Source organism: Schistocerca americana, chromosome 1 (assembly GCF_021461395.2).
Source record: "Schistocerca americana isolate TAMUIC-IGC-003095 chromosome 1, iqSchAmer2.1, whole genome shotgun sequence".
NCBI classification, from domain to species: domain Eukaryota; kingdom Metazoa; phylum Arthropoda; class Insecta; order Orthoptera; family Acrididae; genus Schistocerca; species Schistocerca americana.
In genome coordinates this window covers 832,464,504-832,487,292 of record NC_060119.1, presented here as the reverse complement: position 1 = coordinate 832,487,292, position 22,789 = coordinate 832,464,504, and the positions used below count along the sequence as shown (strand labels likewise).

The window sequence follows — 22,789 nt, the reverse complement described above, 5'->3', positions numbered from 1 at the left end:
GAATTGCATTATCAACGTGAATGAGCTTCCGTTTGTCGTGTACATATATTTGTTGTTCCTGCGTGATTTTTCTCGAACCGAGGGGAGAGCTAGGCTGCTTTCTTATTTATATTTTACTTCCACAAACAGTTAAAAGCCACAGACACAGCTAACAGAAGCTGAGAATATATGGGCTTTCTCAACAGTAATACTTGTATACTGAATCATTTCAGGACTTTATCGTTTATATGATTCCCGTACAATCAGCAACGACGTTCATTGTTCACAAGGCAATCTTCAGTGTTCGGCAGAGAATACTGACTGGCATTTTTTTCCCTTTGTTCCGCAGCACAATGTACTTCGGCCCGCGAATGCCTCACGGACCAGCTGTGTATACAAGGTGTGTGCCAGCCCACATGTAAGGCCAACTCCGACTGCCCGGAGAAACAACTGTGCCAGAACAGCATCTGCATACAAGAGGTGCGCTGCCGAGCTGACAGCGACTGCGCGGACAACGAGAAGTGTGTGGAGAACGCCCTCGGACAGGTAAGCAAGCTCCTGCCTTAGTGTTCCACGTCTGTATACGCCAGCGGCAGGCTGCAGACCACTTCCTCACTGTACAAAATGCTCTGATTCCGCTAATGCCACTCCCAGTTCTTACCGAACACGCACTTCAATCCCTTCAGCGCAGAACACAGGACTGAATACGCCATTGTATATCAAGTAAACCAAAAAAAGGTAAGTTAAATGAGCTTGCTTCCTGGGAAGCGCGCACATGTAACAACGTTCCGCAGTGGTATAATTAATGTTTTAAAAGAAAGAAAGGACGAGACACAGTTGTTCGTAATTGCAGATCCTATCTCGCTATCGCAATTGGATTTTAGCGCTGAATAGACAGGAAGAGCAAGAACACTTTGACAAATTACAATAAATGGGAAATACTACCTTAAGGCATCCGGACTTTTCAGATGAGCAGTTTCAAACAGTAAGTTACACATGTCGTCCCACACTAAGGTCATTGCGAAACAGTAGTGGCGCATTGTCAGAAGAAAGTACGTATTCTGTTTTTCCTGCAGAGTTCTACTGCGTTATGATTAAAAGGTGCATCATAGCGTGCGAGTGAAATAACGCGGCAACTGGAAAAGTACGGTATACCAAAGTTGAAGTATGCAGAACAGTACAATTCTTGCGCGCGAAACATTTCACTTGCACAGAGATTTACAGTAATATTTGGCGGTGTATGGACCAAGTGCAATGTCGCTTTTAGCTGTAGTGACATGGTGCCAACATTTTGACAAAGTCCGCATAGACGTGGATGATGCTGATCGGGAGCGAAGGTAGTCGACTTCGATCACAGACGGCAGTGTCCGAACAGTCGAGGAACCGATTCGCAACAGTCGCTAATTCCTCAACGATGAGCTGGTCGCGAATGACCAAGAAGCGAATTCCTAGCGTCGAGGGATTGAACGATTGGTATAGTGTCATTTACCTCTGCTACTTCGTAGAGCTGCATTCAATACAAGTTACTTGTCCTGCCTTAATGATGTATGGCTTACTCCTGAAGCCCCCTCGTATTTTATTTATTTTACTTCTTGCATACTTATAGCTTGTGACCAAATGTGTTCCTTCCCTACATTTCGCGTCGACAATTTCTCTTGTCCTGTCAGCAATCAAACATTGGTTCTAACAAAGGTTTTTAACTCTCTTGTCCCAACGACTCGCAGTTCTTCCGACCAGCCGATTTGTTTCACCATGCACAGAGTCATCAGTGCGCTATCCGCATTATCCACTTTCGTACACACTTTTTACTTATTCTTTTTATTTATTCGCCGTATGTCGTCTAACGATAGTTCTCAGAATGGACAAATCCCTACCATAAAGCAGTGGCGTATAATCGTAGGAAATGCACAAGGCAATTCTTTGATGTAACGAAGGGCGCCTTGGAATCTATGGGAGATCCATTTATCTGAAGACGGTACGCACGGGGAGTTGTGTTTGCCGCCACCGGAGCCGAGCAGGCCGGTCGAATGGGTGCCACGTTTCCCTGTGAATGCTGCTCTACGCATTTTTTCGGGCAATGTCATTCCAACGGTGAAACAAACTCACAGGTGTAACAGTGAAGTCCGCGAACGCAACAATGGCAAGAAGGAATTATTCGATTCCGCAATGAGTGTTTATTTACGATTAGTACGTGCGTACACAGTCCACTCGTATTGTCTGGAGATTATTTGAACAAAAGCTTCCAAGCGTTGGAGTCCGGATTCGTAATGCAGTTCACAAAATAGTGAATCAGTTTCGTGAAACGGGACGCGTTCATGACAAGAAGTGTAAACGACAACGTACAATGCACGTAGAAGCTCATCTCGATGGCGTTGCATACCAATTTTCCCAAAAAGTCTCTTAGACGGCTTTTACAACAAACGCAAATTTCTTGCACCTCTGTACAAAGAGCCGCTAAATTAGTTAGGCTAAGGCCCTATAAAGTAACAGTAGTACAAGAACTTAAACCTGGTGATCCCGTGCACAAGTTAGGTTTTGCGAATGGGTTCTGAAACAAGTGCATAATGGTGATAAGGATCCTTACCTCATTCTGTTTTCAGAGGATGCTTGTTTCCATTTACACGGCGCTTTTAATTCCCAAAACTTTAGATGATGATGATGATGATGTTTGGTTTGCGGGGCGCTCAACTGCGCGGTTATCAGAGCCCGTACAAATTCCAACCTTTGCTCAGCCCAATCTCGATGATGAAATGATGAGGACAACACAAACACCCAGTCATCTCGAGGCAGGTGAAAATCCCTGACCCCGCCGGGAATCGAACCCGGCAAAACTTTTGAGATTGGAGCGTCGGTAGACCTATTCTGCTTCATTAGGAACCCCTTCACGATCAGAAAATAGGACTGTGGTGCGCAGTTAGTGGTGACAGAATAACAGGCTAATTTTTTTAATGAGACAATTAGCAGTGAAAGATATGCACAAAACACTTCGTAACCTTGTTTTGTGAACTGAATGAAAGAGGACGAAGCTTCGCGCTTTTTCAACAGAATCCGGCGAGGGTTCATAGGGCCAGTGTTTCTTTGCACGACGTGTTTCATAACAGAGTCATCAGCAAGAATATCTAGCCCACTCGAAGTCCCGATTTAAACCCATGCTATTTCTGTTTTTGGGGAGCACTAAACGAAAAGGTGTTCACAACAAATCTCTACACGTTACTGGAACTCAAGGATAATATCTCCGAGTCAGTTAATTCAATTTCTCAAACAGCATTACATCGTGTGACGAATCATTTTTGAGCAGACGTCAGAAATGCGCGGAAAACAATAGCAGGCAGTTTCAACATCTCCTTGCATGACAGGAGCGAGTATTTGCATGTATTTTAAATTTAGTATTGCGATAGTAGACAGGCGACACGGCATTTGATTCGGCGGGAAACGGAGCGCTCACTGCCGCCGTCTACTGCGCCGTGTGTGCGGTCGTGAGATAAATAGAACACCCTGTTTTTCTACATATCCTGTCCAGGACCACACAGAAGCCTACGCTTACCTGAAATGCCCAGAAAATTTCTGAAAAGTTTCCCCGTCAGAAGTGAGGAATGCTACACATAGGCGACACATCTGCACTTCCACGAGACATCGTTTCCGCCGCGCAGTAGGGAAGAAGGGCAAACGGACGCGTGGGTGTTGCAGGCGGAGTGCCGCGACGCGTGCGACGGCTCGGCGGCGTGCGGGCGCAACGCGCAGTGCGTGTCGCAGCGCCACCGGCCCGTGTGCTCGTGCCTGGCGGGCTTCCGCGGCGACCCGCTGGCCGGCTGCCGGCCCGAGGAGTGCCAGGCGGACGCCGACTGCCCGCCCGACCGCCGCTGCGACGACTACTCCTGCAGACCCGCCTGCGCGCCGCCCGCAGCCTCCTGCGGCTCCAACGCGCTCTGCTCCGCCGAGAACCACCGACCCGTGAGTACCTGCTGTATATATATATATATATATATATATATATATATATATATATATATATATATATATATATCGCTCTCTCTCCCAATGAAGCTATCCCTACCGTAGGTGTAAATGTCCCCAATATGATTATTTCACTGTGCAAGATGTCTGCTTTCCCTCAGAAACGCTGCCTGGCTGTGAATATTGGACACTTATTCAGGTGTTGACAGTTGGGACGTAGGCGATGTCAGTTGACGCATAAAAGGACACTTCTTTCGACTTCATTTTACTGACACATGTGAGAATAAACTGAACCGCCAGCTGAACGAGTAGTGAGGGAGCAATCTTTAACAAATTATTCCAAAACACTGGTATTTATGTGTACCAGTAAATCTATCAATGGACCGATGACCGTCGCAGTCTGGTCCCTTTAATCCCACAAAATCTATCAATGTCATGTATAGTATTGGTTAAAAACAGTCTTGGTTGCAATTTTAGTTTTTTATTTTTCAACGACGCGTTTCGCCTTATTTAGGCATCTTCAGGTTATCTTTTCTAGATGGACGCGAGAGGCACCAAGATCTACATAACGCTTAAGCTTACTACCTCAGCCCCCATGTTACTCGCTCCTGTGAACGGGAACACGTTATGCAGATCTTGGTGCCTCTGGCGTCCATCTAGAATAGACTACCTGAAGATGACTAAATAAGGCGAAACGTGTCGTTGAAAAATAAAAAACTAAAATTGCAACCAAGATTGTTTTTAACCAATACTGTTAAGCACTGGTTTGCTGTATGCCACATATGGATTGGAAGAATTTCTAATGCCATTTATAATATGTTGTGGGGTAACCACCTGGTGTAGCGGATAATGCAGGGTGCTTCAATGTCTTTCCATCAAGCGCCTAGGAGTGATAGGTCGCTTCAAGGGGAACTGCTTTTGTTAGAGAGAAAATGTTCGCTGACATTTCCTGGTGACGTTAAGCGTCCTTTTGTACTGGTTAGGCCCCTGGGAGACTGCAGAGCTTAGGCATTCTGCGGCGTGCGTATGTCTTGCGTGTTGCCTATGATCCAGTTCTCTGCTCAGTTTCAGAGGGGGCAGGCCCAGCAAAATGAAAGTAAGTGATTTCGCATCTAAAATATCTTTCTCCGGTTAGAGACAACCATTCTTAAAGTTTCCTTATTGAGAATCCCTTTATCATATTACTGGGGTATGTAGTATAGGCCCTACAGCACCTTGCTGATTCGGAGAAATCATGTCGTCCCGGGGTCGGCGAATACTGAAGGACGTCTAGCGTCGCTAGAAAACTCCGGCATATATTTTGTCAAAAAAAAATATTAAAATGTGTGTGAAATCTTATGGGACTTAACTGCTAAGGTCATCAGTCCCTAAGCTTACACACTACTTCACCTAAATTATCCTAACGACAAACACACACACCCATGCCCGCGGGAGGACTCGAACCTCCGCCGGGATCTATATTTTGTCTCTAACAAAAGTTGTTCCCAATGACGCCATTTACCACCCATAAACATTTAACGCAAAGATTTTGCCATTAATGAGGTGAAATGGAATGTAGTGTGGCTAGCGTCTCCCGCCGGTTAGACCGGTCACCTGGTGCAAGTCTTTTTAGTTGACGCCACATCGACGACTTGGGTGTCGATGAGGATGAAATGATGATGAATACAACACAATACCCACACCTCGAGCGGAGATAATCTCTGACCCAGCTGGGAATCGAACCTAGGCCCTTCGCACGGCATTCTACCAAGCTGACCACTCAGCTATGGAGGCGGAAATTAATGAGATGGCGACCCTAGCTCTCTAAATGCAAAATTGGAAATTGGAAATTTGTAGTAAGGTCTTATCGACCAAACTGCTGAGATCATCGGTCCCTAAGCTTACGTACTACTTAATCTAACTTAAACTAACTTACGCTAAGGAGGGAGGACTTGAACTTCCGACGGGAGGAGCCGCACGGACTGTGACAAGGCGCCTCAGACCGCGCGGCGTCTAACTGCAACCTTGGGAAAAACTTCGAAACACCCTTCATGTTCGGGCCGGCCGGGGTGGCCGAGCGGTTCTAGGTGCTACAGTCTGGAACCGCGCGACTGCTACGGTCGCAGATTCGAATCCTGCCTCCGGCATGGATATGTGTGATGTCCTTAGGTTAGTTAGGTTTAAGTACTAAGTTCTAGGGGACTGATGACCTCAGAAGTTAGGTTCCATAGGGCTCATAGCCATTTGAACCATTTTGAACCCTTTGTGTTCAAATAGAATATTATGCCAAGTAAAAGAATTTTTTGTTCAGAGCTCCGTCATAACCAAACTCTATCCCTAATAATGTGAATAACACTGAAACACGAACATGTAAAAACCAAAAACGATATGTGAAATGTACATTAAGGCTTCCTCACGTATGGCTGGCTAAAATACGTCTTACATCCAGCCAAATACTGTTTGACCTGTAACTATTTCCGGAAGCTTATGGTGCTCAAAGACTATCCACATCACTGCGCTAGAAGGCGCTCGCATTTGGGTGGAGCGCCGTTCTAATCCGGCATAGACAAATATGTACCCAAATCTTTGTCGCCAGCAATCGCACCGAAAACGCAGCCTCATTCTACGGAGTCACAGTCATAGGACCAAATGACGGTAGGTGACACAAACGCTTTAGAGAGCACTAGTAGTAATAGTGTCAGCACGCCATCACGGACACGGTTCAACACAGCACTGGCGGTGTGCGGTTGCAGGTGTGCCACTGCCAGCCGGGCTTCACGGGCGACGCGTCGCGCGGCTGCGAGCCGGTGGACGCGTGCGCGAGCTCGCCCTGCGGGCCGGGCGCGCTGTGCGAGAACGCGCGCGGCTCGTTCCGCTGCTCGTGCCCGCCGGGCACGGTGGGCGACGCCGCCCGCGAGGGCTGCCGCGCGCCCGTCGAGTGCCAGGTCGACGACGACTGCCCCGCCGCCACGCAGTGCTCCACCATCACCGGAGTGCCCAAGTGCAGAGGTCAGCACCAGCTCCCACACTGCTCACCTTCCAACTGCTCTTACTACCTCTCGTGTCTCCACTCATAATTCGTCTGCACTTACTCGCACTTTTCAAACTGTAAGCAACTATATTTCTTGCGGCGCTCGTTTTGCACGAAACTCTCGAAATGAACGATTCTCTTCACATTACTACTTTTCAAATCTATTTACCAACTTAAAGTCGTTGCTAGCAACTCACGGAACGTCCAAAAAATAGGTGATTTCCCTTTCTATTTCGCATCAATGGAACGAATGCAATATCAATAAAGGAGACGTGCTATTACAGTTAATAAATTTTATCCTTCTTATTCTCCATACTTCTTCTTATCAATTCAAAAATCTTTGTACATCTGAGACTTTCTTGGAATGATTTTTTGAGAGTATGTTTTCGGATTTCGAGCCGAACTGGCGCTTCTGTCTCTGTGTACAATATTCCGACGACTGACCAGATTGAATTGTTAATATACTGTGAGTGGCAGTCTTCTGTGTACTTGCTGCCTACACTCCCCTACAAGATGTTGGAGTCGTACTGAGCTAGAAGGCGCAGTGCTTATGGCACAGCACTCGCATCTGGGTGGGGCCCAATTCTAATGCGTCCATATAAAAATACATTTTCGTGACTTCTCTACATCGATTAACTCGAGTCTTGCATGGTTCTATTGTAGAGTATATGAAGTATTTCGTCCCCATTTTGTCCAGTGAGTGCGTCACACCAAAGTTCGGAGGAAGGCAAGGGCATACCACCTCCAACAGCACAATGCAAATTGAAGGACTGTGGAGTTCAAACCAACCTTTCCGTTGTGTACAATTTTACTAACTTTAATTTACATCTTGGCCGATTCGGGCTTTCTCGCCTCCCGTGCCGTCATTTCCTGAATCACACACCCCGTGAGTGGTTCCCATTCCGACGCTTGGAATATCCGGCGAGGCCTTGCTGAATTGAATTCCAGTCTGAAACCTGGTTAACACTCGCCCCCATTTACGGGGTTTTCGAAATCGTTGTTTCGAGAGATTTATTTAATGACGCTGTCGCAGAAACTTGGACCTTGCACTACAATATTTTTGTCGATATATTCATTCTCTTGATTATATTCTAGGCACTTCTCAGTGAAGGCTGCACCTGTCGAGTAGGCTAGTACCTTTTGCACATATTATCGTCTGTTCTAGTGTTCATCTGTCTTCTTTAACTTCTCCACCTTGTCTTATTTATATCTAGGAGGCCCAGCAGTTTCTGCTCTTCGTGTGACAATGATTTCTGTACGCCGTATTTCAATTCAATGTTTAACATTGAGACAGAAGTGCAGCAATCGACATGTCGCTAATCTTTCATATATTTCATGTGATAATGAGACGAATGTCGTAAGATTTTTAAATTTTTGTATTGCCTAAATCCATTTATGAATAGTTAGGAAGGAGATTTCTGTGAGTTTTGTGTCTGTGTCATCAAGTGATTTTCTTGTTATCGTCATTGAGTCATCACCCAATCGCTTTTACTGGACATGTTACTTCTGTATATTTTCCCTTTCCGTAGTTGAGTATGCACAGTATGTAATGAAAAGTGTACATTATTTGGTTTTAATTTTTCTTCTTTGAATTGAGCGGTTCTGATTTTTATGTGTGGCCTTACCAGTATTTAAATTTCGTGTTGTTGTTGTTGTTGTGGTCTTCAATCCTAAGACTGGTTTGATGCAGCTCTCCATGCTACTCTATCCTTTGCAAGCCTCTTCATCTCCCAGTACCTACTCCAGCCTACATCCGTCTGAATCTGCTTAGTGTATTCAACTCTTGGTCTCCCTCTACGATTTTTGCCCTCCACGCTGCCCTCCAGTACTAAATTGGTGATCCCTTGATGCCTCAGAACATGTCCCACCAACAAATCCCTTCTTCTAGTCAAGTTGTGCCACAAACTCCTCTTCTCCCCAATCCTATTCAGTACCTCCTCATTAGTTAGGTGATCTACCCATCTAATCTTCAGCATTCTTCTGTAGCACCACATTTCGAAAGCTTCTATTCTCTTCTTGTCCAAACTATTTATCGTCCATGTTTCACTTCCATACATGGCTACACTCCATACAAATACTTTCAGAAACGACTTCCTGACACTTAAATCGATACTCGATGTTAACAAATTTATCTTCTTCAGAAGCGCTTTCCTTGCCATTGCCAGTCTACATTTTATATCCTCTCTACTTCGACCACCATCTGTTATTTTGCTCCCGAAATAGCAAAACTCCTTTACTACTTTAAGTGTCTCATTTCCTAATCTAATTCCCTCAGCATCACCCGATTTAATTCGACTACATTCCATCATCCTCGTTTTGGTTTTCTTGATGTTAATTTTATACCCTCCTTTCAAGACAGGGTCCATTCCATTCAACTGCTCTTCCAAGTCCTTTGCTGTCTCTGTGTATTTTAATGAAATTGATCTCATATAACGTACGTAAAACTGCTTGACCCCCAATTTATCAGTATCATTTGTAAAGTGTCCTTCTACTTCGTTCGCCTCACGTCTCTCTCTCTCTCTCTCTCTCTCTCTCTCTCTCTCTCTCTCTGTCTAACTCCCTACTTTCACTATAGTGGAAAGTGGAAAAATATTTTGTGTGTGTTTATAGCATCAGTTATTGAGTTACAGCCACTTTCAAATCACGCACTAAATATGCTAATTTCCTTCTCCTTTTGATTAAAACTTGTTCAATGCTGGAGTCATATCCTCAAACGTTTTTTTCCGCTTTGGTCTTCAGTGGCCACAGTGTAGCGTGAATATGATATCTTAGCCACTCTCTATAGTTATAATGCCATTGGACGAAACGAGTTGAACAGCCCCCTGTTAACCCCCCCTGAACGCCGAGTGGCCTGGTGTTGCAGACGTGTGCGAGAGCACGCTGTGCGGCCAGAACGCGGAGTGCGTGGCCTCCGGGCACGCGGCGTCGTGCCGCTGCCGCGACGGCTACGAGGGCGACGCCAACGACCAGCGCGTCGGCTGCCGGCCGCGGCCGCTGCCCTGCCAGAGCAGCGCCGAGTGCCCCGCCAGCACCTATTGCTACGGACACATCTGCAAGCGTCAGTACCCTCTCTCAATTTGCGCTTGTCTAGATTTCATTTCCAAAGCTTCGACAGATGCAAATGCCATACTTTATTGATGCCTTAACTATTTAGTTTAGAATCGGGACTAACAAGATATCGAAAGCGAATGCTTTCCATCAAAGGTAATCTTCCTGCAAGTGATACTTCCACTAATAGCACGTTATTTGGCACATATGGTAAAATAAAACGCTGTGCTTCAGAAAACGGTCGATTCTAGAACTGTAGTGCAACACTGGCCAAAGTAGAAAATGAAAATGTCACTTTTTTCGTCTATTTGTGGTATAGGAATCGAAACACTGTAGCTGTAGGTAAACTGTATATTATATTACAACATATATACAAGTCATTTCTATCATTAAATAGTACATCAAGATTTTAAACATGGCTGAAACGGCAACTGTTGAAATTCTTCATGATAAATGATGACAGCCAAAACAGTTGCAGGATAAAGATTTATTAAAATTCTTGACCAAGGTTTCGGTATATATAAATATACCTTCATCAGAAGTAAAATATCTAAAATAACATCCTGCAATGGAAATTAATAAAACAATTGTGCCAAAGGCGTCGTCAGTAGTCAAGACATCATCTCCATTTATACAACATGATTGAGGACACAGGGTCGATGCGAACACAGTTTAGCATCAGTACTTCGCCTGTACTGATGCTAAACTGTGTTCGCATCGACCCTGTGTCCACAATCATGTTGTATAAATGGAGATGATGTCATAACTACTGACTTTGGCACAATTGTTTTATTAATTTCCATTGCAAGATGTAATTTTAGATCTTTTACTTCTGATGAAGGTATATTTATGCATACCGAAACCTTGGTCAAGAATTTTAATAAATCTTTATCCTGCAACTTTTTTGGCTGTCATCATTTATCGTGAAGTATAATAGTATATTTTCGACGAGGATTTGTAACCTCACTTCGAGTATCAGTTATTTGTATGAAATAGTATGTAAGATGGGAAAGTGTGACACTTCTGCGTTTAATGTTTCAAAATGACGCGAAAAAATGCAGTTGCGTCACTAATGACCCCAAGAAATAACTGTTAACTATTCAGAGTGAATGTGGAGGCTCTGAAGTAGTGTCTAGTAACTTTAGAAGTGATATATAGATTGGAAAGGTTTAAAAATGATGACTTGCTAAAACTACTTAACCGCTAACCAACACATCAAAAATGGCAACATATAGTATTAGTCAATTAATTTTGCTAACAAGGAAGTAAAGTTACAGGAAACAAGAAAGGAACATTCACAACTGTTAAAAGAGACTTTCTTCTACGAAACAATTTATTGGTATCAAGTACTGACGCTGAGTTGAAAGAGAAACGTGCGTCTACACCACAGTATGAACAGAAGTATGAACAGAAGTTAATCGTGGACAGTGAGAAAAAAAGAGAACAGGAAAATCGAACCATTTGTGGTGCTACAAACAGATATTCAAATTGACGTTGACAGAACATTATTTTATCCATAATGATTTGAAAACACCGCAACTGTTTACGTAAATGTCAGATGTAAACAAACCTGTCTGCCATCTTGTCTTTAGTTAAGCTCCTGTTCAGCGTGCTCCATTTAACTGATGCAGACCCTGTACTGTAATACCTCAAAACAACCTTTCCTCAACAAATTTGGAGAAGGGATTTCACTGGCGTCCGATGATGGGCTCAGGTCTGAAACTATTTGCGGCGAAATAAAACATTCGTCAAAAAGTGTGGATGGTTGCAGTTATTTCCTTCAGACGGATGAAAAGCCTTCGAAGGCATATGTGAGAAGACACAAGTGTGTCAAATCTTTTCCTTCGTGAGGCACAGATTAACAGGGCACAAAGATAATGCATCCAAAAATATTTCATTTAGTAGCAATAGACTTATTAGAAGACAAAAATTTACTGGAAAATGGAAATATCACTGTCGATGATGTTGCTGTGGCTTGTATGCGCAGTGGGAGAGTGTAGCACATTAGCTGACGGCATCTAAACAGTCGAAAGAATAACGAGAAAAATACATCATTTGGGGGTCGTAAAACTGGATATTTCATAGAGCCAAGGACATTTGCAAAATATCTGTGATCATCGATCCCAATTACGGATTAGATTCAGTATTTCATACGGTTCTAGATAATGACAAGCAAGTCCAGTTATGTCTTTGGTGAAACATGCTGACAGACGAAATCCTTCAAACGTAAACACTTGTCACCAGGAACAGTGCACTCACGTTGATTTTTTCCGGTTGCAGCACTGTGCCAGTCGGACGGCGAGTGCAACCTAACGGAGAACTGCGTGAACGGCCAGTGCGTGAACCCATGCGAAGCTCGGGGTGCGTGCGGCATGAACGCCGAGTGCCGCGTGCTCAACCACGGCAAGCAGTGCAGCTGCCCGCCGGGCTTCACTGGAAACCAGGCCGTCGAGTGCGTCAGGAGTAAGTAGCTCACACATAGACACCAAGAAAGATGAAAGCGCACGTGGACAAGTTTCTACATCCTTCCTTCGTCTCTTACAGTACCTGTATCGTGCGAATCGAACAAGGACTGCTCTGAAGGCAACACGTGTAGAGACAGCATGTGCCTACCAGTGTGCAGCGCCGACACCGACTGCGCCCTCAATGAGAAGTGCCTCAAGGGCAACTGCATGCGTAAGTGTTTTTAAATAAAAATACATTTTCGAGTAAGCGCGAAGCCTGCAAAAGACTAACGGGAGCTGTTCTCGTCTGCAGTGACGTGCCGCGTCCACAACGACTGCTTCTTGGGCCACATCTGCCTGAACAACATGTGCATATTCGGCTGCAAGTCTGACGAGGACTGCTCGGCCAGCGAGCAGTGTATGGGCGGCCGCTGCGTCGATCCGTGCGCCTCCAAGCCTTGCGGACCCAACGCCATCTGCTCCACGTCCAACCAGCGGGCCGTGTGCTCGTGCCCGCAGGGGCTTGTGCCCAGCCCAACAGCACAGGTACGTCCCGATACGATACTCTGTCCAGAGTTGTTAGCACCTACATCTCAAGATTCAGACGCCAGGAATTCTCTCACGCTGTCATTGCACATGGAGACTAGCAACCAGCACGAGTCCGGTAACATAACCTAAGTTCATTTAAAACGTATCTGAAACGTCCTCTGCTTACTCTGGCTGCAGATGTGCGAAGGTTAATTGTAACGAAATGTATTCTTTACGACAAAGATACTTTTATCATTTGAGAACTTAGTTATTTACCACAATTATAGCAATATTTAACAAATATAAGGTTCTATAATACAACTGTGCGTAACTGCAGATAGGCAACCTAATTACTAGAATCGCAAAGCGGGCTGCATTCGCGCCTTCCTTCCGGGACGCATCGTGGCAACGACTTACACCCACGAACTGCCGCTTGCATTATCACAAACTAAACATACTGAGCACTTGTAGTGTGAATTAAAAACTTGGGTAGATTCTCTGTCCATAGATATGTGTCTGTTATCAGTACGTCTTGTAGTTTTTGCTCAATCGTTTCTGAAGCTCTGGAAGTGCGTATGAATAATCCTGTATGTCCTACTGCCCCCCCCCCCCCCCTGACCCATTGGGAAACGAAACGGCGAGAAATATTCTTTTCATATTGTTACTTCTTACTTAAATAATAATATCTCAATGTTTTTGAAATAAAATTAGTAGTCAAAGCGCTAAATCTATATTCGATATTAACAAATTTCTCCTCTTCAGAAGCGCTTTTATTGTCATTGCCAGTCTCCATTTTATATCTTCTCTACTTTGGCCATAATCAGTTATTTTGCTGCCCAAATAAGAAAACTCATCTCCTATTTTAAGTGTCTCGTTTTCTAATCTAACTCCCTCAGTATCACCTGATTTAATTCTACTACATCCCATTATCCTCGTTTTGCTTTTGTTTATGTTCATTTTGTATCCTACTTTCAAGACACTGTCCATTCCGTTCAGCTACTCTTCTAAGTCCTTTGCTGTCATCGGCGAAACCCCGAAGTTTTTAATTTTTAATTCCGACTCCAAATTTTTCTTTCATTTCCTTTATTGCTGTCTCACTGTACAGATTGAAGAACATCGGGGATACGCTACTCCCCTGTCCCATTCCCTTCTCAACCACTGCTTCCCTTTCCTGCCCCTCGACTCGTATAACTGCAATTTTGTTTTCTGTATAAGTTGTAAACAGTCTTTCGCTACCCGTATTTTACCCTCCATACCCTCAGGATTTGAAAGAGAGTATTCCAGTCAAAATTGTCAAAAGCTTTGTCTAAGTCTACAAATGCTATAAAAGTAGGTTTGTCTTTCCTTAACCTGTCTTCTATGAGAAGTTGTAAGGTCAATAGCCGGCCGGTGTGGCCGAGCGGTTCTAGGCGCTACAGTCTGGAACCGCGCTACCGCTCCGGTCGCAGGTTCGAATCCTGCCGCGGGCATGGATGCGTGTGATGTCCTTAGGTTAGTTAGGTTTAAGTAGTTCTAAGTTCTAGGGGACTGATGACCTCAGAAGTTAAGCCCCATAGTGCTCAGAGCTATTTGTAAGATCAATATTTTTCTTCGGTTTCCTTTACTGCTCGCTCAATGTACAGATTGAATAACATTGGGGATAGGCTCATAACCAGTTATAACACCACAGAGATTATAAGACACTTAATAATCAATCACTGTAGTTGTCCACGTAACACAGATACAGGCGTGACACATTGTGATGACGAAAGACTCTACCCGAATGCTTTCGTATGTCCCCCAAACGCGCAGGAAATTGGTCACGGTAATTTGTTAAGAGCGATTGAGCGGGCAGGCTGCTATCAGCCGAGGAAAATTTCTCCGGTGTTACGGCTGGAAACGAGTGTGTCGGCGTCGGCAGGTGGCGTGCGTGCGCGCGCCCGCGGCGCCGTGCCTGGAGAGCCGCGGCTGTGCGCCCGGGCTGACGTGCCTGTCGGGTGCCTGCCGGCCGCTGTGCGCCGCGGACGGCGGTTGCCTGGGCAACGAGCGCTGCGACGCCCGCGCCGGCGTCTGCCGGCCCGCCTGCAGCCGCGACGACGCCTGCCGCCGCGGCGAGGTCTGTGAGGGGCTCGTCTGCGTCGCCGGCTGCCGCTCCGACTCCGGCTGCCCCTCCAGCGCCGCCTGCGTCAACGGACAGTGCCAAGGTGAGAGGGCGAGCCGGCCAAATCTCTAACGCGAGAGTCCATGTCTCCGCAACTTCTAAATCACCGTCTCCTCCTCTCTGTACAGACCTGTGCGCGTCGCCGACGGCTTGCGGTACAAACGCAGTGTGCTCCATGTCGAACCACGGCAAGCACTGTGAGTGTCCGGAGCCTCTCGTGGGAGACCCGAACGTGAGCTGCCGCCAGCCCACCACCACGTGCCAGACGGAAGCAGACTGTTCCGACCGGCAGACATGCTACGTCGGTATATGCCACACCACCTGCAGAAAGTGAGTGTCTCTCAGCGAGCTATCTCTGTAGATGCTAATGCCGTGGTTACACTAATAAGTGGTTACACCATTAAGCTTCTGCTTACAACCGTTCTTTGTTAAACATTTTTTCTTTCCATTTTCGCAGTGACTTGTCCTGCCTATCTGATGAACGGTGTGTCGGAGGGCTGTGTAAAACAGTGTGCAACAGTGACGCTGCTTGCGGGGCCGGACAGATCTGTGAAAACCGACTGTGCGTCGTGGGCTGCCGAAGTGACAACGTTTGTTCCGATAATCAGGCGTGCGTCGACAACAAGTGTATCAGTAAGTCGCCTGGTTTTGTCATACTTGTTCTTGATTTTACCCCAATGCACGGAAGGCCACGTCCAGACAAAATTCATTTCCACAAATATCTGAATGTACGAAAACATCGTCTTTTGTGTGGCCTATGCCTTTATAATAACGAGAGTATGCTCACCCTACATCTTGTCCTTCCTCCGAGGAATAAACTGCTAGCAGATTAATTTTTCGTTTCGTACAGAGTAACATGTTTATTGTTTATCTCAACGTGCTTGAATCATACGTTAATTGAAGATTCTCATGCTGAGAAATTGGTAGGAATGATCTGTTTTTACTTGGTAAATACTTTCTAAATTCAAGGCCGCACATATATTTCTTTATTTACAAGCAAACAGTTTCGACAGATTTGGTTGTCATCTTCAGGACTTTAAAATTTTGTGTTATAAAATGTGTTCAGTTTGAGCTGGACAATTTGGCATGATGTCCAACTCAAAATGAACGTATTTATAACATAATTTTTTTAAGGCTTGAAGGTGACAGCAAAGTCAATCGACGCCGTTTGTTTGTAAATAAAGAAATATTGTTGCAATCTTGGCTTTAGAAAGTTTTTATCGTATGTTACTATTTTCAACACATGAAAAGTACCTTTTCGCAACTATCCGTTCGTTTTGTAGTCAAACTTCAGGAATTCACGAAATGTTAATAGCGACGACAAAAACGAGTAATAATACAAGGAAACAGAGCAGCTAACACAGTATAATGGTGAACGTGTAATGCAGGACAAACGAGTAAAAAGACCTTCAGGAATGAATTGTTGCAATGATTTCTGGAATCACTATACCCAGTTATGATAATTTTCGCTTTCGCTGAGACTAGTAATTTGGTCTCTACTATTTCCTGGAAAAGCCAATAAATGACAAAACAGAAGAAACTAAATGGGAACTGACTCATTAATTATTCATTAGAGTAGATTTTTGTAAAGCTGTTCCCACAGGATAATCATAAATCCATTAAAAATTAGTATAACAGACAATAAGTCGACAGCATATTAGTAGCTTTTTAACTAATGTCGGTAAAGAAGGCACATATTGACCAAATGTCGTACCATAGTAGTAATATAATTATATGAACAGCCATCGAGACAGCCTTCACTCAAAGTGACATTCGTTATAGTGCTCTCCTGTTCTCTGGAGCATTAATATTTCTTGTGCCAAAAGTTAAAATAAAGTGTACACATAGGATGTTGCAAAATGTTTGCATCAAACATCAAACGTCTTAGAGAACAACCGTTTTTAGAGAAAAAATGTTCGCTGACGCTTTCGTGTGACTCTAGGCGTCTTTTATTGCTAGTTATGTCCCTGAGAGGTAGTAGGGCGTAGGCTCTCTGCTGCGTGTGTATGCAATGCGTCTTGTCTACAATTCAGACATTTTCTCTGTGTGAAAGGGCAAAATTAAATCTTCTGTTTCGTTCTAAAATATCTTCCTTCGCTTAGAGACACTCACTCTTAAAGTTTTCTTGTTACAAATCACTCTGTCAGTTTACTGGGGTAGGTAGTACGCAGATGGACACCTGGTTAATATCACTGATAGTTCGCTAAAAAAATCAATGTCTCAGGGCCGGCGAATTCAATGCAGGGTAGGGGAACATTTTGTCTCTTGACGCAAAAACTTTGTAACACGTTGCATAAGGTGCGTGGTGGGGCGATGCCTAGTAGTAACGATAGTGTACCATGTTAAGCACCAGTCAATAGTGTCATTCTGACAAATATGCCCAAAGCGTGCACTTGAGAGTGACATGGAAAATTTAGCCTCTATATTCATATTACTGCCCGTATAGTGAAGCTGTTTAACAATTGTAGTGTTTGCTATGGGTGACGTAAAGTAAAGTACTATATTGATAAGTTATAAAATAGTTATGCAAATAAGCAGGGTCATATGGTACAGATACAGATTTTTTGATAATTGGTACCTTAATCTGTACCCACTTGAGTGAGTCAGTTGCTTTTTCTCTGCGTCTAACGGTCTTCCCGCAAACACTTCACTGCTACTAACTGATGTTTTCTGCACAGTCGTAACTGTGCCATGAAGCGAACTACGCCTCTCAGTACGCCGTGAAGTGAACTGCGCTTGTCAGTATAGACTATCCGTTTTGTGTCCTCGTGCCCACACTTGAATAGCGGATCTGCCGCCCAGGGGAAAGTAAGTGTTAATGGCTTGTTTGTGCCATACATACTTAGAGATACTAACCAATCTAAAATCATATTACTCATAATAGCTATAATTATTTGTCTGCAAGCGAATGAAATACTGATATAATGTTGTGCAGTACACTGTCCTCAGTCATCAACAGAAATACGAGGCGTGTTTTTTAAGTAAGTACCGTTTCGAAATTTAAAAAAAATACGTGCTAAGATAGCTCAATAATTTTATTTTTACATGAAAGCCTGTACCTTAATCTACTTTTCTACATAATTTCCGTCAATATTGAGGCACTTGTCGTAAGGTTTTACCAGTTTTTGAATACCCTCCTCATAGAAGTCTGCCGCCTGACTTGTTAACCACTGTGTCACCACTGTTTTGACTTCGTCATCGTCTTGAAGACGCTGACCGGCCAGGTGTTTCTTCAAGTGCAGAAACAGATGGTAGTCATTGGGCGTAAGATGGGGGCTGTCGGAGGATGATCTAGAGTTTCCCATCGAAAAGATGTGATGAGATCTTTGGTGTGATTCACCACATGCGGACGGGCATTGTCTTGCAGCAAAACGATGCCCTTCCTCAACTTGCATGGACTGTTGCTTTGATTCTGGTGTGACGTAGGCCACCCATGTTTTATCGCCCGTAACAGTTTGGCTTAAGAAATCATCACCGTCGTTGTGGCACCGCTCAAGGAAAGTCAATGCACTGTGTAAACGTTTGGTTTTGTGCACATCCGTCAACATTTTCGGTACCCAACGTGCGGACGATTTTCGGTAATTCAAGTGCTCGGTCTCAATGCCATAGAAAACACTACGAGAAACATTAGGAAAGTCATCCCGCAAGGAGGAAATGGTAAAGCGTCTGTTTTCTCTCACCTTGTCCACTTCTTGCAGCAAACTTTCATTAACGACCGAAGGACGCCCACTCCGTTGTTCATCATGCACATTTGTGCGGCCATCTTTAAATGCACTCACCCGCTTTCTTACCATTCCATCACTCATAATGTTTTCTCCGTAAACTGCACAGATCTCAAGATGAATATCGATCGCTTTTAGGCCTTTAGCACTAAGAAATCTTATAACAGCCCGTACTTTACAGTCGGCGGCACTCACGATCATCGGAGGCATCTTAAACACTCAGTACACAACGTAAACAAGGAAGAATCAGAGTGTACGTAGATTAAGGTACAGGCTTTCATGTGAAAATAAAAGTATTGAGATACCTTAGCACGTCTTTTTTTAATTTCAAAACGGTACTTACTTAAAAAAAAAACACGCCTCGTATCTGCACTTAAACCCCTAATACCCTGTGCAAAGTTTTTGAGGGAGAGTCAGAAGCGTACCCCCAACATTGCCTCTTTCTACGAGGTAACGGCTGAAACGCGTGGTGTAGGGCAGAGACAGACAAGACGCTGACGTTAACACAAAGTCTTCTCCGGCTCTCTCGGGGCAGAACACTACTCTAGACATCAGAGACATAGTCTGCGGTATACTTGGGTGACTGACTTGTAAGTGGGGGGCTGCACTTCAGGGCGTGTGCAGGTACTGAGAGGTGGTGACGTGTTGCAGACCCGTGTGACGCGCCCAACGCGTGCGGCGCGTGCGCGGAGTGCCGCGTGTCGAAGCACGGCATGCAGTGCTCGTGCCCGGCCGGCTTCGCGGGCGACCCGCTGTCCGCGTGCTCCAAGCCGGCGGCGCGCTGCCCCGCGCCCGGCTGCGACCCCGCCGACTGTGACGAGGGCGGCTTCTGCGCGCAGCCCTGCTCTGACGACGCCACCTGTGCCTGCGGAGAGACCTGCGTGCAGGGGCGCTGCCGCTCCCGCTGCGGCCCGGCCGGCGCCTGCCCACAGGTACGGCTGACTCGCACACTTCTGAAGGCACGCTGCCTGCAACTGTCCACAGCCTAGAAGAGGCCGTCTACGTATGAAAAACTCTTTTGCAGTACAGTAGGACCACTCCCGAACGGACTTGAACCACTCATCACGTTCATTGCCTTCACCATTTCAAAACCTAAGAGTTACATTCCAACTTAACATAGGTCTTCGGCAACGTTACACCGAGCGAGGTGGCGCAGTGGCTAGCACACTGGATTCGCATTCGAGAGGACGACGGTTCATTCCCGCGTCCGGCCATCCTGATTTAGGTTTTCCGTGATTTCCCTAAATCGCTCCAGGCAAATGACGGGATGGTTCCTTTGAAAGGGCACGGCCGTCTTCCTTCCCCGTCCTTCTCTAATCCGATGAGACCAATGACCTCGCTGTCTGGCCTCCTCCCCCAAACAACCCAGAAACGCTACGAATTAGTCTTACACCATAAGTTGTACTCCAAAAATAATATAGAAGGCGTGGTCATTAAGTTTTAAATATCACCTCAAAACATTAAAATGACATACGAGGGCTATTTGGGAAACAACATTAGATCAGTCACACAATGGAAACCACAGTGAAAATCGCAAATATTTTATTTGCAACTGTTTGCTATACTTTCCAGCTGCTTCTCTACATAGTCGCCGTTCTGACTTGTCATAGCGTTGTACCAAGTTTCCAATACCCACGTCATAGAAGGCAGCGTTCCGACACTTCCCTGCGCTGGTCTACAGTTCGTTGGCTGTGCCAAAATGTTGTCTTCATAGCCAACGGCTCATGTGAGCGAACATCAATATCAGAGGCACACAACTCCGTGCTGTATTGTGGGTGATCAAACACTTGGCATCGAAAATGCTGGAGGGGCTTCGCTTCGTCGCTGCCCCAACTGCGTGCGGCCGAGAATTGTCATGAAACTTCTCAGCGGAAACCCACATTAGGCGGGAGACACTATTGTTCTAGTCATATTTACGTGCTCATTGTGTGCCCAGAAGTGAAAACAGCGTCGTGACGCGATTGACAGGCGTACTAGAGACACTGCCCGACACATCTGTGCAAAGCTTCGCCTGATTTTCACTGTCGTTTCTATGTCGCGACCTATCGAGCATTACTTTTCGATTAGCCCTCGTATTTAACTTTTTGTCCATTTGCAAGTACGTGCCTGCACTCCTGGTATACAATGCAACCCAGCTGTAAGTCGCTAGAGGGGCCAGACCGAAATGGCGCCGCCCATACATGAAGTGGGGCACCGTTCCGTAATTCATTCTCGATAGCAGCAGAAATGCTGCAGCTGCGGCAGGCCACTCCAGATGATTATTTAGCAGTCCAGACTGGCCTGACACAACTGCGACATATCCATTCCTGCCGAAAACGAATTACCGCACGATATTGCATTTTGTTTTGGCTCTTCGCGCTTCGGTAGTGGAGCGCGGGAATTTCAGTGTGTGCTAATACTGCAGGCATGTACCTCCAAACACACAAAGACATTAATTATGCAACTAATTTTCTGTAAATGATAGTTAAAACTTTACCAGTGGTATGTTCTATCTCTGTTTGCGCACATGTGACATGACGCACAACATAAATATTAAGTTCAAAAACGTCTCTGTAGTTCTTACAGCACAAAGTACCAATCTCTCTCCGGCCACCCCATTTAGGCTCTCCGTAGGTTCCCTTAATCGTTTAACGTAATTGCTGGGTTAGTTCCTATAAAAAGGAAAGGACGTTGCAGCGTTCTTGCCCGTCGCAGATTGTGCTACTTGTGCTGCGTCTGGTGATTCTCCAGCAGAAAGAGGTTCCTACTCAATGGTCTGAAGATGACCACAGTAGTGGTCGAAACCGGTCACCTTAATAAATAAATCGTGATCAAGACTGTTTCTATAATGTTTCTATATATTGATCACTGTCACTCCCATAATGTATTCAAAAGTAATTATTATAACGATTTAGGGGGAAAATAAGCTGAACATTGTGTTGGGGAGAACATTGGACTTCAGTGGTACGTGCAGCAATGTTGGTCGTAGTGCTGCGATGGTGTAATAGTCAGGAATCCTGCCTAGTAACAAGGAAACCCGGTTTCAAGTTCCGGCCGTAGCAGAAAAATTAAAGCATTTATTCTGCTTCCACCATTATCGTACATAAAGACGAAACTTAGAAGTCACGAGGAAAATTTAATTATAAGATCAAATAGCAACAGTGAAATACAAATAAAAAGTTAAATCGATTAATAAACCGACATCAATCGGAATACCAAGATGGGAAACAAAATCGCTACGAACTGACGCACGAACCTAATAGTTTATGCGTCGCAAACCGTGTGGGCGTGTGTCGTTGATATTTCCTTTGTGTCCAAGCTGTCAACGAGCAGTGGGCGACTCTACTGGAGCTCGATGTGCGCTCGGCTGCATCTGCAGCGCAGGCCACAGTGGTAACGGCGGGGTGTGGCGCTTTGCAGGGCCAGGTGTGCAGCGACAGCGGGGCGTGCGTGCCCGGCTGCCTGTCGCACGCGGACTGCCCGCAGGACCGCGCGTGCTCGGGCGGCCAGTGCCGCGACCCGTGCGGCCCGTCGGCGTGCGGTACGGGCGCGCAGTGCCGCGCCGCCGACCACCGCGCCGTCTGCCTGTGCCCGCCCGGCCACCGCGGCGAGCCCAGCAAGGCCTGCCTGCCCGCCGGACAGTGCTCCGCCGACGCCGACTGCCCGCCCGACCAGTTCTGCTCGCCCGCCGACGGCGCCTGCCGCAACCCGTGTCTGCAGGCCGACGCCTGCGGCACCAACGCACAGTGCCGCGTCGCCGACCGCAGGGCCGTCTGCTCGTGCCCACCCGGATATTACGGAAACCCTAAGCTCGAATGCAAGCAAGGTACGTCCCTTCTCCACTCGCATCTGTCCACTAACACCACACAACGAGACCTCTACCGCGGCCCTATTGCAATCATTCTCCACGTGACTGACATACCGCGTAACAACTTTAGTTTTAATTTCTGGAAATCTACGTATTCGTGAGCTGAACTTACTAACA

General features: G+C 45.7%; 1 protein-coding gene across 1 annotated transcript in view; it reads left to right on the top strand.

The window, feature by feature from the left end:
- Positions 1 to 22,789, top strand: part of LOC124594527 — a 605,846-nt gene that overhangs the window by 268,541 nt on the left and 314,516 nt on the right. The window contains exons 33-44 of the mRNA XM_047132903.1: positions 329 to 525; positions 3,667 to 3,930; positions 6,666 to 6,921; positions 9,807 to 10,001; positions 12,272 to 12,454; positions 12,536 to 12,667; positions 12,749 to 12,981; positions 14,864 to 15,146; positions 15,232 to 15,433; positions 15,561 to 15,736; positions 19,477 to 19,757; positions 22,225 to 22,630. Of these exons, the coding sequence (XP_046988859.1) occupies positions 329 to 525; positions 3,667 to 3,930; positions 6,666 to 6,921; positions 9,807 to 10,001; positions 12,272 to 12,454; positions 12,536 to 12,667; positions 12,749 to 12,981; positions 14,864 to 15,146; positions 15,232 to 15,433; positions 15,561 to 15,736; positions 19,477 to 19,757; positions 22,225 to 22,630 (2,808 nt within the window). The remainder of the gene's footprint in view (positions 1 to 328; positions 526 to 3,666; positions 3,931 to 6,665; positions 6,922 to 9,806; positions 10,002 to 12,271; positions 12,455 to 12,535; positions 12,668 to 12,748; positions 12,982 to 14,863; positions 15,147 to 15,231; positions 15,434 to 15,560; positions 15,737 to 19,476; positions 19,758 to 22,224; positions 22,631 to 22,789) is intronic.